This window comes from Crinia signifera, chromosome 5, assembly GCF_055691185.1.
Source record: "Crinia signifera chromosome 5, ASM5569118v1, whole genome shotgun sequence".
NCBI classification, from domain to species: domain Eukaryota; kingdom Metazoa; phylum Chordata; class Amphibia; order Anura; family Myobatrachidae; genus Crinia; species Crinia signifera.
Window position 1 is genome coordinate 81,933,526 of NC_139221.1, and position 18,361 is coordinate 81,951,886.

An 18,361-nucleotide genomic window follows, 5' to 3' on the forward strand; every position below is an offset into this window, starting at 1 on the left:
CGAAATTAACGGAATTGGTCAAAAAAACTGGGCAAAAAAATAATTGTACAGTGTGTATGCTCCTTTAGAATCAATCTGAAATACCTACTTTTCAGTTTAAACCTAGCAATTTGAATGATCCCCACCAACCGATGAATTAGAGAGAGTAGAGTATACTGACAGGAGAGGGTGGCAGAGTTTTGGGGGAATGTAAGAGCTCCTTTGGATTATATATAAATTTGTCCGGTCTACTTATGTATACTTTTTATCAATATGCAATAATATGGTTTGCGGTACGTTATGTTATATTACTATCATAATGTCAACAAGAGAATGTCCACATGGTTGTAATGTCAACATCAATGTGCTTGACTTGTTGGCTCTGACCACTTTGAAATGTTGACATGATTATAAAACATTTCTGGTGGTCCACTGATGACTTTGGCACCTCTGTCATGTTTGAGAAGGGGCGGGGGGGGGGGGGGGTGTCAAACCGCCACCTCCCACTCTGATGATGCTTTATGATTCCGCTTGGTAAAGAGGTGAAGCAGGAAAAGCTATACCGGCATGGTAGTACATTTACCACTGAGCGCTCTCCTACTGGCAGTGCTGATGCTCCGTGGCAAAAGGTGCCATCAGGAATGGAGGGACCATCTGTGCGAGTTCTGCCTCAAAGCAGTGCTTTAGTACACGTAACTTTTTGACATGTAACCCCAGAGAATGTTAAAATTGGCAGTTCACTGTGAGAAAACATTTACTAAACTTTATTGATGCCCATTAAACATGTTGGAGTGTTTAATTTTGATAACTGGGAATTAATCCTAATGTTAAATTTGAAATTTCTTTCTAAGACATGTAAAAGTGAGCATTGTGATTTACAGTAGCTGCAGCGCTACATATTTAGCTATAAATCCATCAGTGTCTTCCTCATCTAGGCAGAGAAAAGAATAGGAAGTAATAAAGGAGGTAACTATAACAATAGCAGGAAAACATTAACAAAGTTACTGGCATATCGGTACTTGTATATTATCACAGCGCCCACTACGGCATTTGCGTAGTGGGCTATTCAGGGTAGTGAAATCTCATCGCATCGCATGCCATTGTTGTATGGCATGCGATGCGATGCGATTTTCCTATGTAATGTATTCACTGCTCTCTGTCAGTGAATACATTACAAAAATCGGGTCCGATAAAAAAAATTGCATTGCATCGCATGCCATTATTGTATGGCATGCGATGCGATCAGATATCGGTTCCGATTGGACATATAATAATGGCATTTAATGTGCTATACAAATAAATTAAATTGAATGTCATTTATTTAGGCCCCCCAACTATCCACGTCATCCCAAAGCGTGGCGAGGGGCGGCGTAACGCGTCCGCCCAACCTTTTCATACCCCTACTATCCACTTCGACGTGGAGTTGATTTTACATAGTGTGGCGAGCCACCGAGCCCGAAGTGTGGCGAGCGCGGGCCCTGCGAGGGGACGTGCGCTCGCCAAGTTTCGGGCTCGGTGGCTCACTACGCTCGCCACACTGTATAAAATCAACTCCACACCGACGTGGATAGTGGGGGTATGAAAGGGCTCGCTGCGCTCGCCACGCTACGGGATGACGTGTCATTTAATGGTATAGTTTATTAAATGCCATTATAACAGGTCAAATCGCATCGCATGCCATACAATAATGGTATGCGATTTCACTACGTTTGCGTACGTAGTAAAATCGGGCGCCCTGATAATACACAAGTACCGGCTTATCAAATGTATGTGTTAACATTAGCAGTTTCTTATATAGTGCAGTAAATTCCGTTGTGCTTTACAATTGGAAACAGTGATACAGACAGTTAAGGGTAGGAGGGCCCTGCTCGCAAGCTTACAATCTATAGGGAAATAGGCATGGTTACATGTTCTTTAGTGCATAAAGTCCACCAGAATGCAAAGGTTCTTGGTGGGCTATAGGATATGGTCAACCAGCAATCTTGGCCAGGGTTTAGGAGGATGAAAAGCGTGAAAAGGAAAGTGGGAGAGAATATGCGTGGACTGCACAGTGCGGATGTGATTGGATAGTGGAGATATGAAAATAATCCCCTTTTCTGGCTGCTCTACATACTGTAAACCCCCACCCACTGGAGCACCCACAAGCTAGGAGAAGTGCAGCAAATTAGCATGACATTCACAAGTGAATTGAAGACCTCTGGAGAAATGTTAACCAATGCCTCTGTATAGCTTCCCACAGCTCCTTCATTATTGTAGGTGCAGGATATTGAGTGCCAATTATTGTTCCAATCATATCCCATAAATTCTTCATTGGGTTCATGTTGGGCAAATGTGGCAGCCACAGCATTTGTCGTAACTGGCCAGAATGCTCCGCGAGCCAAATCTTGAGACACTATGCACTATCCTGCTGGAACCTCTGATCTTTGTGGGAGTACAAGAAGTCAATGAAGTGCAGCAAATGGTCATCAAGCAATGCAATATAGCAATTACAGGTGAAAACCAAGTTCCAGTATATCAAAGGACCCAACCCATGCCATGTGAATACACCATTATGGTACCTCCACAAGCCTTCACTATGTCTTATTGATGACTGGCGTCCTTATACTTCCTGAACCCTACTATCAGCCCAAAACAACTGGAACTCATCTGATCACGCCACATGTTTCCAGTCATCTAGGGTCCAATTAGCGACATCACAGTATGAGGATTGCGTCTGGTGTCTTAATGTTAACAGGGGCACTTTGGCGGGACTTCTGTTCCCATATACCATGAAAGCTAAACAATGCTGCACTGACCTACTGGATATGTATCTGATACCATCTGATTTTTTTTTTTTTTTGTAATCTGTTTTCATTAGGTAAGAAATAAATTGACAAGCATTTGAGCAGTGTACAGAAGAGTACCAAGTGATGGTACATTACAAAAGCATAGGAAACAACACTAGACCATCTAATTATGCTATGTATTAATGGAACAGTGAATAGAAAGATAAGGAGATAGAACATTGTGAGTTATTCTCAATGTGTACCAATGTTAAAGTTATATTACCTTACCATGATACCTTGAGATTTAATGTGAATATGACCTGTGCCAGTGTGCCTTGTCTGTTACCATGGACAATTCTGGCCAGACACTACAGGTCACAATGAGTAAGCACCAGTGGTTGGCCACTGTGCTTTCCATGATGCGTGGTAATGCCTTCCATAAGGCATTCATTGTACACATGTGACACCATAGATTGAGGTACGTTAAATCTACACACAACGTTGGTGAGGTGCCAGAAGGACTTGGCATGTACTTCCTTAGTTTGAAAGGACATAAGTAGAGCAGGGCAGTATGGAAGTTTCAAGGTGCCATTTGCCACACTAAAGCCTGCAGTGAAATAACGAGGGGACTGTTGTCCTGGTGTCTGACCACTCTACCTCTGGAGGTTAGGATCAGTCAAAGCAAATGATCAGGTCCCTCAGCAGAAACATAAGTTTTAGACATGATTCTACTATTCCCCATAGAATTCAAGATGCCAGGGCACTTCTCCTTGGTAGCTCGAAGGCAAGGAGATGGCACACACCAGCCTCCTGTGGTTACAATGGGGTATGTTTACTAAAGAGATGTTGTCCATATTAGCAAATCAGATGATATTATATTTTCAAAGGTGCTAGATAAATGATAAATAGAATCTGTTAGGTTGCTATAATCTTATGCACTTTATTTAACATACCCCAATGTATCCAACTTACCTCAAAAAGAGTGCATCTTCTGACACATCTTGGGAATTGCATATGTGATATTCTTAATACCTTTAGCTTTTAAGAAAGTTTTATTTTCCCCTGGCTGATACACATCAAGATGCCTACATCCAGTGGCAAATCTGGAGGTGAAGGTAATCAGGGTGCAGTCTCCCCAACACAAACACCTTATTTTTCAGGTAGCTGCTGAGAGGTTGGAAATAGTGGGACCGATGTATTTAGCCTGGAGAAGAGATAAACTGGAGATATGGTAAAAGGAGATAAAGCACCAGCCAATCAACTCTCAACTGTTATTTTTAAACACAGTTCATTGGCTGGTGCTTTATCTCCTTTCACTTTATCTCTACTTTATCTCCAGTTTATCTCTTCTCCAGGCTTAATACATCTGCCCCAGTGTGTGCTACATGTAGCATTCTCCCTGATCTTCCTGAGTCTGCCTTTGCCTACATCTGTCTGTAACCAGTAAGTACCAGACAAGCACCTAACACTTACCAATTCTTTGGTGGTCCTGAGTTGCTAAGTAAGTGTCTCTGTCCATATCAGCATGGCCAGTCAGTCATAACCAGAAGTAAGAGGTGGGAAACTGGTCATTGCAGCAATTTTATTTCCTAAAATGTACAGTACTGGGAAAAGTCAGTAACAGGCGATTACTGACAGTGAGAGGGAATCCCTATGGCCCAGGAGTAAGACGACTCAGGTTCCTCATGAGGAGTAAGTGACCCGCTCATTGTGTACCTGCTGGCAAAGAAAGGTCACAGCAGGTATAATGTTTTGGTGCAGATGTCCTCTTATTCCACACATACTTTGGTTTTGAGTTGAATTATCATTTAATCAGCACAATCACTTAGCTTAGCTAGTTGCAAACTGTGTGTAAAATCACCAGTCCTATACAACACATAACATAATAATAATGGCATGTTATACTCAATACATTAAAGATGTCCATATAAATGACAAATTATGCTATGTCTGGATCCTGTATATAAGTAGAAATATTAGCGCAACTCATTTTACACTCTTTACTCATAAAAGAATAACAAATATCAGGTAGCTTAAGAGAATGCGTTTTTCTAGCCATCTAGAGATTACATATTTGATGGGTCAGTGAAAACGGTACTTGTTGAATTACAAAAGAAAGCAAGAACATATTTCTCAACTTTTCACCTACAAAATACCTCTATAAAAAAGATCCAGCTTTACATGCCATTCTTGCCAATAGTGGTTCGAGCATGTGATCTACAAGTTAACTAAATATAAAATATGTTTAGTCACCTGTATTTCACTCGCGTTGAGGTCTGGAAAGATACCTTAGTCTAGGCACTGCTGGGAGACATCTTGGCAAGTTCATTGGAAATACTGAAACACTGATGTTCTATGGTTCTATGTGCATTAACTATGTCACTGCATGACGCTAGCCTACCTGTGGTTTGCCCACTATGACCTCTAAGCAGAATGATACTAAAAATACTATAAGATTATTGGGCCTATTTATTTCAAAGTAACCAATTAAAATCAGTTTTCAACACTATTTGCGGTTACAATATATGATCTAACACAGCAACATGTACCCCGTCTCATTATTTTTGCACACACATTAACTATCAGGACTTGATCCACTTAACTGTAATTTCTTATTGCTGTTTACTGTGGCAATTAGAAATTACAGATTAGTGGATTTCAATACTAATTGCATCCAGAGACCGGTGACTAGAATGTAAATTCATTAATTGATCACTTTACATCCAATTTGGGGTCCCTGTCATGAATTAGTGTTCCCGCTAGGCTGTTTTAGCGGTGCGCTGCGCCCGGCCCGATTTTTAAAGGGCCGGGCGCAAAATGCGCCCTGCCCCTCTGGCAGCGCCCCGCTAAAACAGCCTGCCTCCTCCTCTTATGGTGATACCGGGGAAGCCCGGCGCCACAGTATATAGCGGTGCCCGGCGCTTCCCCGGCAGTGGAGAGCCTTTGGTGCGGCTGGGCCTGCCCCTTCAATGACGATGCCGGCCGTGCCCGCCCCTTTTCGTCATGACGCAGCCTGGGCACGCCCCTTTTGTGACGTCGACGGCCCGGGACCGCCATTAACAGTGACGTCGGCGGGCCCGGTCCGTCCCCTTGACGATGCCCCGTGCAGCGGCGCCCTACCCGCCCCGGTTCCGAGAAGGAACACTATGAATTAGCAGATTTTATTTGATAAATATGTCCCTTAAGACACTAATACCCCTTTCATATCACAACTAATTACCAGGTACAAGCCAGTTTATTGCCGGCTTGACCCGGTAATTAGTGCGAAGTGAAAGGGGTTACTGGGTCCCGCAAACGGGTAGCAACACAGCAATAAGAACCGGTGAAAAAGCAAAGTTCTTACCGTTTTGTTGACCGTGTTGCTCTGCAGTGTGAACGAGTTAAACAGGTCGAGCGACCCGTTTCCCGTTCACACTATAAAGGAGGCAGCGCTTGGAGCAGCGCCAGCTATAAGCGCTGCCTCCGCCCCCGATGATGCACCAACTCCCCGCAATAATGCTGGTTCGCAGAGGGGATGTGAACATCCCAAAATGCAGGGTCATGCCGGGACTGAACCATTTCAAAGTCCTGGTGAGACCCTCCATTTTGCGATGTGAAAGCAGAATAAACTGCAGGGCATGGTAAAATTGGTTATTTAGCATCCCCATAGGAACCTGCTTTTTTAGGTGAAAATGTGTGATTGCAACAGACATCACTCCCTCTTATATACATTCTCAGTGATGATTTGTGCTTCACATAGCGACTTTTGCATTAAGGCTGAACAAAGAAAACTAGTTCATGTAGCAAAGACAATCACACTGCCCATCTCACTCATTTCATTTAAGATGCAAATGAAGTTAAAGTGGTAAGTCCTTTAGACACCTAAAGGGGTGTACACACGGGGCTATTCTTCTAAGGGCGATTCTTCTAAGTAACTACATCATCAAAATCGCTTAGAAGGGTGCCCTCAATCGCCCCGTGTGCACACAGAGAGTGATAGCAATGCGCTGCCATGCAGCATCGTTATTGCCCAGCCAAATAGATATTGCAGGCAAGAATATTTTGACTAGACCTGCAGTGTCTATTCGGCTGTACACACGGGCTGCTGCTGGGGATGGCCTTCAGGCTTATCTCCGGCAGAGACTGTGAGATTTTGACTAAGCAAAATCGCTCACCTTATGGGTAATGGTCTGTGTTACATACCTACAAGTACATGAACTGTTTGAACTATATATGAACTATACCACAAATATTTTTGGTTTTCTCGGTTCCAAGTCTTAAATACTTAGTTGGTAAATTTACCACAGAAAAGAAATGACTACATTAAGCCGTTCCTTCCAGTTTACTGCAATGAATTTTTTGTGTGGTGTATTTTCTACCAACGAAGAATTTAAGACTTGGACACCATAAAACCTATATATTTTATAGAAAAAGTTCACATACTAGAATGTATATAAATGTCTAAATAAACTAGTCATCATCATCATCATCATCATGAATGTGTACCTATCTATACCTGCTCTACTAGTCTTTATCAACAGTGTGTACTTGCACCTACCTATACTGTACTTGTGGTTATAGTCATCGTCATCATGTGTGCACTGGCGCCGACTTATAATTGTGCTACTAGTCATCATCCTCAGTGTGTACTTGCAGCAATAGCATATGCATAATCAGGGCCGGTGCAAGCCCCCCGCCTGCCCCAGGCAAAAAAACCCGCGCCGCCCGTCCGCCCGCCCGCCGGGGGGGGGGCACGGGTGCGGACGATACTGCGGCACGGGGGGGGATACTGCAGCGGGCGATACTACCCCCCCTCCGGAGCATAGGTGGTGCCGCGCTGAAATCCCCCCAGCGGGGAGCGGGCGGCACGGGGGGAGCAGGGACCATGCCATGGGCGGGATGGAGAGGGGAGAGGGGAGAGGGGAGAGGGAGGATGGATCACACAGACTTACCTGCTCCCCGCTCCCTGCTTTCGGGTACCTCTTTATGGTACCTCAGCGGCTCAGTACCGCCCTCCAGCGGCCGGCGCCCTAGGCAAATGCCTAGTCCTGCCTAGTGGTGGCGCCGGCCCTGTGTATAATGGAAATATAAAGGTGGATATGAGCACACAGACTACTGGGTCTAGGGGCTTACCTTACAACATGCACCCATATATAGTTATACTTATCTCTAGGCCGTATCCCTCATCAGTCCGGTACTGCACAGCAGCAGAAAACACTGGAAAAATGGCGTGGCGGCCACTTTCTGCAGGCACACTATATAAGTCCCCAAGAACTAGGTGTGGACATCATGTTTGTGCCACTAATGATAACATATAGAATGATAAATTTGTACATTTAGTTGCAGACATGTTGAATCGCTGTGAATACTGGACATTCTTTGGACAAAAGGCAATGCTAGCAGTGCACTCAACAACTAGTAATTTGCTCAGTGCAATATGTTATAACCACCTTATTGGTACATATGCGTAAAATGCATTATAATGTCTCTAATACTGATTAAAGTGAAAATATTCATTCTATATGGATAGGAAACTTGATACTCTACTTGGCCACAACAAGAGGCCAACAAACCTTCAAAAGGGCATTAATCGGCTACCTGTAATGACATATCAGCAAACCTTTAGCCTTCGCATTAAGAGCAAAAGCAAATACAGTATGAAAGGAAGCATTGGCTTGGAGGGCTGCATGAGACCCCTGGGCCTATTTTGCAAATGACAGACATAGGGACAGGAAGAGTGACAGCAGGGACATAGGGACAGGGACAGTAAAGACATACAGTAAGGACAGAGAAAGGCAGTATGGTAAGATTACCTAATGGGCAGCGGGGAGGAGAAGGCTGTGATCAACAGTGGTGAGGAGGAGACTGTGGTCAGTGGCGGTGAGTAGTGGGCTATGGTTGGGGGCATTGAGGAGAAGGCTGTTGTTGGTAGCAGTGAGAAGAAGAAGGCTGTGGCCTGTGGTTTGGCTCCGGCTGTGAGGACCTCCCTGCATCCAGTTTGTCTATGACTATCAAATCTGCCAAATACCAGCAGCCAATTGGGAGCAGCTTCACAGCTACTCCTGATTGGTTACTGATTTGAGAACTCCAACTGTTGTGTGAATAGCCCCTTATTTGAAATTACAGCAGCGGTGGAGTTCTTCAGTCAGTGCTCAACGTGTGTCAGTATGCCATAGCTGTGTATACAGGCCCACTTCGAGCACTGTACATAAATACACACACACACACACACTTACACATACACAAAAAAGATTTACTGTTCCAAATTATCAGCTATTTTCTTCTGTCTAAAAGGGGCCTACAGTGTACTTCAAAGGGATTACTGACTGTTGATACCAACTTCAGTGCTAGATTCAGAACTGGATGTTTTACTTATTTGCTCCTGTATTGCGTGCTAAGAATTACATATTTATATTTGCACATATGCTGAGTTGTCTCTAGTCAGAGGCATACCTAGATATTAGTAGGCCCCATAGCAAAAGTTTGTAAGGGCCCCCTATTTAGCAACTTATGGTGAAAAATGTATGTAAAACATATTAGTAAGACAGCAAAGATGGGCCCACTTTCAGCTCTGGGCCCCATAGCAGCTGCACCCCTTGCACCTATGGTAGTTACACCCTTGTCTCTAGTTAAGGAGCATTCACAAGATGCAAAATAGTCCTATTCAACTCTTATAGGCCCCCTTTCTTCCTTAACATTTGCACAAATATTTAACATTGTCAACTTATTCTAGACGTTCACTCTGCCAAGCAACCGGGATATTGGCAATGTGAAAGCACCCAGGTAAAAAAAAGTTGGGACGGGCAACCCAGCATTTCAACTCTGGTAACGAGCAGGGTTGAACCCACGTTGAACCCTGCTTTTGTTGCAGTGTGAACAGGTATGTCATATTGGTGCAACCCAGCACTTGTTTACATTAAAGAAGGAGGTGACGCTTAGAGATGGTCTTATCTCCAAATGCTGGCTCCGAACCCATAGGCGGTCACGCCACCAACCCGGCAATAAGCCTGGTCCAGCCGCTGAAAGGGGTATCAACTGGGAAGAACCCATGCACAAAATCCCAGGTGTGGTCTGGAATAGCGATGTGAAAGTGGTGTTACTTTCTCTTTCATATTGGTCACATATGTACAGTATGAACAGATCACATTAGATGCATGCTACAGTTACTAATACAAAAACATAGAATTTGATGGCAGACATGAATCAGTTTGCCCATGTAGTATTATTTTCCTATGCAACTATTCAGATCAAGCATGAAGCGTTTGTATTTCAAATCTCCATTTTTAAAAGGCCAAGGTCACATCACAAACGGAGAAGCCACAAAAACACTAAAGGCCTTATTTAGATCTGAGCTCAGTACAAATTTGTTTGGAAAATGGGCAAAACCATGTGCACTGCAGGTGGGGCAGATGTAACCTGTGCAAAGAGAGTTAAATTTGGGTGGAGTGTGCTGAAACTGCACAGAAACAAAATAACTCACACAAATCTAACTCTCTATACATGTTACATCTTCTCCACCTGCAGTGCACATGGTTTTGCCCATTTTCCAAACAAATTTGTACTGAGCTCAGATCTGAATAAGGCCCTCAAAGTACAGTAGAAGGATGCACAAACATCAGAGGTCGTGCTACCCTACAATTTCTGCAAATGATGTAGTTAATTGGATTTGTACATAAGAAATAAAATCCATACTATTGGCTGCATTGCAAGTAATCTGGTAAAGCAGCCCTGCTGGACTTTAACACTTTTATTTCCAGAGCAAAGGTTTTTACTGTTTTTTTTAAATCTGGAACACATTATTCTGAATAGGTTTTTACAGCTTGGAGACTCATAAATAAGCCCCATGTCCTCAGTCTCCTCCAATAGTTACAATTAAAACATGATTTTAGTTTCATAAATACATTGTTCTGCTTGTGTGTTTCTCCTGACGTGTTACCCCCACCGATCTCTAGTAATGTCAGTCACTTGATGCCCAGAAGTAAGTTACCCCAGACTAGATACAGTACACTGGCTTAATTGGACCAGCATGTTCCAAATATGTAACCTCCACTTAGTCTCAGATCTTCTCACATATGTAAAGCAGCAAATATTTTCCAGTTAGTGGATACTGAATAGATGGATGCCAAATAAATTTCACAAGCCAGTCCTGCCTCCACTGGCACATAACCAGTTCCAGATGTGCAGAGGAAAACACACACAGCACATCAGGAAAGGCAGCGCGGCACTCCCAGCACAGCAAACACATCAATACAATGCCAGGGGGGGCTGCTAGGACAGCAGCCCAGCACAGAAATACACATGGACTGAGTGACACTACACGACCTACCTACAAATACCAGTATGTCTATGTATGTTACTAGGGGAATGAAAGCAAATGGAAATGCTCCTTCAACCACCACATAAATCCATCCATCTATATATTTATAAAATAATTAATAACTAATACAGCACCAACATTGCACTTTACAAATAAAATAAGCTATCTGAATTAAAGTGCCAGCTGAGTGAAGTGTTGCAAAGTCCCAGCTGAGCTGAGTGAAGTGTTGCAAAGTGCCAGCTGAGTGAAGTGTTGCAAAGTGCCAGCTGAGCTGAGTGAAGTATTGCAAAGTGCCAGCTGAGTGAAGGTTTGTAAAGTGCCAGCTGAGCTGAGTGAAGTATAGTAAAGTGCCAGCTGAGCTGAGTGAAGTAAAATAAAGTGCCAGTTGAGTGAAGTGTTGTACAGTGCCAGCTAAGCTGAGTGAAGTATTGCAAAGTGCCAGCTGAGTGACGTGTTGTAATGTGCCAGCTGAGCTGGGTGAAATATTGCAAAGTGCCAGCTGAGCTGAGTGAAGTATTGCAAAGTGCCAACTGATCTGAGTGAAGTATTGTAAAGTGCCAGTTGAAAGTATTGTAAAGTGCCAGCTGGGTGAAATGATGTACAGTGCCAGCTGAGTGAAGCTGTAATACAGCAGCTTTCCCTTACCTTTCATGTTGGCACAATAGGGGATAAGGCAGGAAACTCTGAGGGGTCGTCTAATGAGGTGTCAGATGAAGCCTGGTCGTCTCCTGGCTGGTTATATGCCCATATTCCGTACAGCCTGAGTTGGTGATGTCCCTTGTCACAGTGAGGGGCTCTCTGCCCTCAGCCTTCTTAGCCACAGGGATAAAAAGTGTCTGGCCGGTCGCTGCTGCTGCTGCTGAGCCCTCCTCCTCCTCCCTCACTGATGCTGTACACAGTACACAGAGACGTGATGCTTGCACTCTGGGCTTGTCACTTACTATTCTAGAAGTTGAACATTGCCAATAAGAAGCAGCATCCAGACAGCCAGGGTGGGGGGATAGGATTCTTGGGGCTGGAAATAACTTTCAGCAACCATGTGCTTTTTGTACATATGTGTCTGAGGGCTCCGCCACTCCCCATCTACTCCCCTTTGTGGTTTCTGGGAGTCTCCCACTGCAGGAGGCTGAGGGATGTACTGTATGTCCTGCTTGCCCTGCAGTGCAATGAGGACGAGGGACTCTGAGAGAGAGCACCTGGTGTATATAACATATCATACTTCTCCTGTCTCTCTGCTTAGCCTAGGAGGACATGGAGGGAAGATGAAGTATCTGGCAAAGCCCAGGATAATGTCTCTGGACAGGGGTTACATGCTGTCTGCATCACATTAGTCACCACAATCAAAAACATGCATTCGATTTAACTGCTTCTGGCCTGGTATAGTGCAGAGTGTGATGACAATTTTATTTTAGATTTTAAAACCTCTACCTAATAAATAATACATATGTTTTTCAAATAAACATATAAACAAATAGCAAAATCATATTTAATAAAAAGGCTAATGCTGCTCCTCACACTCTATTCAAGTGTTTCTCCATTCAAGTTTGCACAACTATGGTGCTGACGTTACTGTTACGTTGTTCCATTATTTTGTCGGTCTGGTATCTAGTTTAACAATATAATTTATTTAAATAAAAAGTAAAATGTGTTACTAATACACATTTATTTGCTAATGTGTGAGGCGTTATGAGAAATTATAAAAAATATGCATAGAGCTGCAATACATGTAATATGTTTCTTATGTCACACATCTTTCTACAAATGCTGCTTCTTAAGTTGCGAAGACTGCAAAGGCCGGCGCAGGGAATCCATTTTCTGTCTTTCAGCGGCTGAGTGAGCTGCCTCCGTCCCCCCCCCCCCCCCTATTGCCACTCAGGCTGCGGTTGCATCGTTTCGGAATGCATTCTAATTTGAGCTTTTACGCATGCGAAGAAGTGAGAAGATTGCTCAATGCTGAATTGGCCACTACTGTATATTGTTTATAAGTGAGTTCCAGCCAGTTCAAGGGAAATCGTTGATGACATTGCATCGTTTTCAGTGTTGTCTAATATGTACGCAGCTAGATAGGGCAAACTTCAAGGCATTCCATTATTTGCGTAAAATCACATAACTTCCATTAACACAAAAAAGCTCAGTTGTTTTGCAGATTCTCAGACGCGCCATTGATTATTTTGTGAAAACAATGGACATAAAAAATGAATGTCAGAGCAATTAGTTTTCATATAAATACAAATACAATATCAGTAATGAAAAGTATCCTTGTGCTTACGTTAAACTATTAGTGTTTCACTGACCCGCACCTCCTAACATGTAAAAAGGCAGAACGGGGGTTTTCAATGTAGGACAAGTACAGTACATGCCTGTAGCCTACTTGCTGGTTATTTGAGTCAGCCTCCCAGGAGATGTATTTGTTGAGGTGCTTGACCTCTGGAAATGCATATTGTTTCTGCAGCACCACAGATGTCTTTTAATAAACTTTATTTTCACCTCTGACCTTTTGTTCTTTTATCCTTACTTTTTGGGATATTTCATGTCTCCAGTATTATTTCTATTGATATTAGTGTGGCTTGTCACTGTAGCTCAATTTCTAAGATATTGCATATAGAAAATTCAGTTTGTACTGTAGATGTAATTTTCAACTACAATGTTCCACTTCTTTTCTCTATGTGGCTGTTTACACTAGTAATATTTATGCTGATGATGATCCTCAACACAGACATAACAAGTGCAATATATATATATATATATATATATGGGGAAAAAGGGGTGAGAAAATAGCGCTCTATAGTGTAGTAGTTTTCATAGCCATTCTGCATTTAAATAATATTGTGCGTACCGTATAAAAATAAATTTTGTGCTCATCAAACAATTCTTTGTCTGTGTGGGTTCTTTTACCAGGATACTACCCGGATTGTGCCGTTTTCAAAGAATCCTCTTTGTCCACAGGTTCTTTCAAAATCCCGTGCAATTTTTAGGACCATATATCCCACAATGGAAAAGAAAGAGAACTCCAATTATAATAAAAAAGGAGTTTTTAATAAAGTGCTTCAAAGTAAAGTGAACAAAATCGCTTACAAGTAAATTAGGTGCTGGAGTAGTGAACGGTTATCCCTCAACGCGTTTCATCACTTATGCCATATACAAATGGCTGGACTTCATCAGGAGAGTATATATATATATATATACTAGGTGATTCATCGCACCCTACGGGCGCTCTTTACACCGTCGTAAGGAGCTGCACCCCCTTAATTTGTGAACGTTTGTATTGTGAGAAATATGGTTAGAATTGTATGAAAGATGCCTGTACCGCAACTTGAGTTATAGGTGAAATGTGTTAAATACAGAGCATATGATTTGGAAGGGGGTGAGTATTGTTTTGTTTAATTAAAAAGAGGTTACAGAGTAAGATGTACATTGATAGTGTGGATGGTACAGTGACATTTGTGGGTGTGTGTGTGTGGGGGGGGTGTGCGTGTTGTTTAGATGTGTGTGCGCAATAGTATAGTAGGGTATTTTTGAGTCAGCGGCTCCCCACTGGCGGAGGTCACAACACAGGAAAACAGGAGGCTGGGTAGTGATAGGGGTGCGTGGGCATAAGGGGGACTAAAGAGGAGGGTGGGGGACACTGTGCAGCTTCTGCCAGCGTGGCAGCACAGGAGTACAGGATGGTGGCCCTGAGTCAGTGTCTCCTCCTACTGGGTGGGAGTTAGGTTGCATGAGAGCAGGAGGCTGGGTGGTAAAGCATGATAGGGGTATGTGGGCAACACAGCGTCAGCGACTCCCCAGTGGTGGAAGTTACGGTTCAGGAGAGTAGGAACCTGGTTAGTGATAGGGGTGTGTGGGCATAAGGGGGACTAAAGAGGAGGGTGGGGGACACTGTGCAGCTTCTGCCAGTGGGTGAGGGTCCAGCGTAGCAGCACAGGAGTACAGGACGGTGCCCCTGAGTCAGTGTCTCCTCCTACTGGGTGGGAGTTAGGGTGCATGAGAGCAGGAGGCAGGGTGGTAAAGCATGATAGGGGAATGTGGGCAACACAGGGTGAGCGGGTCCCCTCTGGCGGAAGTTACGGGGCAGGAGAACAGGAGGCAGGGCAGTGATAGAGGTGTGTGGGCATGAGGGGTAGTAAAGGGTTTTGGCTGTAGGGATGGGCATTGGTGCAGACGCCATCGATGTTTGGCATTGATGGCGATTTTGCATCCTGCCATCGATAGTAGTAACATATTACTTGGATAACCATTGATTGTTGTAGCTATCGATGGTCATCCATTATATCTGACTAAGTAGGCCGTGGGTCAATCAGAACTTGGTGGCGGGACTTCCGGGTGTGGGGGCGGAGCTATGCTCCATGTCCTAGCACCTTAAAAAATTTGAAACTTGATCGGTTCTCCTTTGCCATCGATGTAGGGAAACCATCTGCTCCTCCCACATCTATGGCAAAAGTATTCAACATCGGCCATAAACCATCGATGATTTGAAATCATTGATGGTCGATGGGCATCCCTAGAACTGGAGGAGGGTGTCGGACAGTATGCAGCTCCCGGCAGTGGGTGAGCATCTCCTCCCACTGGGAGGGAGTGAGGGTGCACGAGAGCAGGAGGCTGTAAAATAGTGGTATGTGGGCAAGACATTGATAAATGTTGTGGCGCTGGTGCAGAGTGTTAGGTATCGGGTGTGACCCCGCAGCTGGGACTGCTGTTTAGGACAGCCACGGCAAACCCTATTCTGACTCTGTTGTTCCCCCCAGGCTGGGTGACCGACTCCTGCAGGTGTTCTAGGCTGGTGTAAAAGTGAGGTGTGTGTGTAATAAACTTTTACTTCTCTGTGTGTGTGTTTTTTATAAACATTCTTTTTACAGGTGGACTACAAGCCCATTAATGCCCCACATGCTGGGACTTGTGGTTCTCCAAGTCCCAGCATGCGGGGGAGGTCTGCTGGCACTTGTAGTTCTCCGGTATAATGCAATGTAACGTATGATCGATTTAACCCTATCAGGCCGGCGTCCACTGGCCACGGACACCGGTGACAGCCCCGGGCTTCAGCCCTGGACGGGTGAAGCCTGGGGGGGGGTCCCCACTCCTCCAGGTACCCCGTCCAAGGCTGACCAGCCACGGTGCTCATGTTTTGGCCGGGGGACCTTGTATAAAAAGTGTCCCCCGGCTGTGGCATGACACTGCGGGCTGTTGGAGCCCGGTGCTGGTTTCAAAATACGGGGGACCCCCAGATTTTTTGTCCCCCCGTATTTTTGGAACCAGGACCGGTCCAAGAGTCCGGGGCTGGTTTCAGAAATACGGGGGACCCCTATGCTTTTTGTCCCCCGTATTTTTGGAACCAGGTCCGGCTCAATGAGCCCGGGGTTGGTTATGCTTAGGAGGGGGGACCCCACGCCGTTTTTTAAAAAACTTTTTTTTTTAGCACAAAATCGCATTTATGAAAATGCGCACATTTTCATGACTGAAAATGCGCACATTTTCTTTACTAAAAATCGCCCGAAATCGCTGCAAATCGCAGTTTTTGCCGCAAATTCGCATCTCATTACATATGCGAATTCACGGCAAAAAATGCGATTTTTAAAGGTGAGATTTGGTGCGATTTTTTTTTAGTCTAAAAATCGCACCCCATTACATTTCGCCCCAGGAATGCATATCTTCATGTTCCCTTTTCAGTCTGATTATTATCAATTCTAGGTCCCATTATTCAGTATAGCCACAACTTTTACCAAAATGATGGAAGCTTGCGCTGCGCAAGTAAAGTATCATGATCATACCTTATTTAGACTATTTTGTTTGTGAGGGTGATCTTTGACACCATTCCTCAGCAAGTTCTCCAAGTCCCTGCATGCGGGGGAGGCTTGCTGGGACTTGTTGTTCCACAGCACAATTTAATGTTGTTTTTATATCTATTTTTATCCCCACCAAAAATTCAACCCGGTACACGCAGCCAAGGGTGAAGCCTAGGGGGACCGCTGTTTTCGGGGGTTCCCCCCCCCCCAGGGACCCTGTCAGGGGGTGATGTTTTGACCGGTGAGTTATATAAAAACTCTCCCCCAGTTGTGACATCGTCCTGCTGGCTGCTGGTGCCCGGTGCTGGTTCCAAAGTACAGGGGATCCCTATTGTTTTTTTCCCCCCGTATTTTTGGAACCAGGACTGGTCCAAGAGCCCGGGGCTGGTTATGCTCAGAGTGTGTGTGTGTGTGTGTGTGTGTGTGTTTGTGTGTGGTGAGGGTACACCCCAGGTTTTTTTTTTAGATTTACCCCCAAAAAAACCTGCACACTCCCATTACTAAAAATTGCAATGCATGAGGATGATCAGGGCAAAAGATCCCAAGGCAGCCAGGAGCACCCTCTTTAGCCTCCCCACCAAGGTGAGTAGGAGTCTACTGTTTTCTAGTCAGAGCTTGGTCAGGGCGCTCCTTCTCTCTCTTTTTCTCCTTTTGCGCTCTATCTCACCCCTCCATTACCCCCTTTTCATTGTCTTTCTCTCTTCCCCCATCCATCTTTCTCACCACCATTCATTAATTTTCTCTCTATTTCTCTGTTTCTCTTTCTTCATTTCCCCGATGAATTCTATCTCTCTCTTCCTCTGCTTTCCCATTTCCCCCTATCCATCTAGCTCTGCCTCAAGGGTATAATGACTAAAACTTCTAAAAATGAAGAGAGGTGATGTTTTCTGTCTACCATTGTCTAGGATGCAAGAGATGTTATGGGCAACATCACCTCTTTTCATTTTTAGAAGCTTTAGTAAATGTACCCCTCACTGTCCCATTCCCCTCTTCATTCTTTAGCTCTCTATTTTCCTCACCTGTCTTCTTTTCTCCCTACTCTCTCTCTTCTTTCTCTCTCCCATTTTCCCAAATACATCTCTATTTCTCTCACCTCTCTCCCATTTTCCCCGATCTATCTCTCTCATTCTCCCATTCCCCCTATTCAGTCTTTTTCTGCCATTCCCCAATATTTATTCTCTATCTATCCCATTTTTAGGGGCCCTGCCTATATACCAGCCCTGGGCCCCTCAGTCTCTGATGGCAGCCCTGGGTGCCCACATCAATAGATTGGAAATGGAGATTATTAGGATTACTTCAATGGAGGGTAGTTTACCTACTCATCCAGTACAGATAACTGCAATTTAACAAAAACAAGAACACAGTCTCTTGACTGGACCTGGAGTCATAACCCTGGCGCTGGCACTGGTCACTGGGATACTATATGAACTGTAAGGAGGTGACAGATATCCATTTTATATACTTTATTTCCATCACCAGAATAGTCTTTGTACCATATACTAGGAATCAAAACGATGCTGACTGCACTGTATGATGTTCAATAG

General features: G+C 44.2%; 1 protein-coding gene across 1 annotated transcript in view; it reads right to left on the reverse strand.

Moving 5' to 3' along the window:
• COLEC12 (collectin subfamily member 12) overlaps nucleotides 1–12,063 on the reverse strand; it is a 118,871-nt gene extending 106,808 nt beyond the window's left edge. The window contains exon 1 of the mRNA XM_083187546.1: nucleotides 11,686–12,063. Coding sequence (XP_083043672.1) covers nucleotides 11,686–11,692 — 7 coding nt within the window. The 5' untranslated portion in view covers nucleotides 11,693–12,063. The remainder of the gene's footprint in view (nucleotides 1–11,685) is intronic.
• Nucleotides 12,064–18,361: the final 6,298 nt, after the last annotated feature.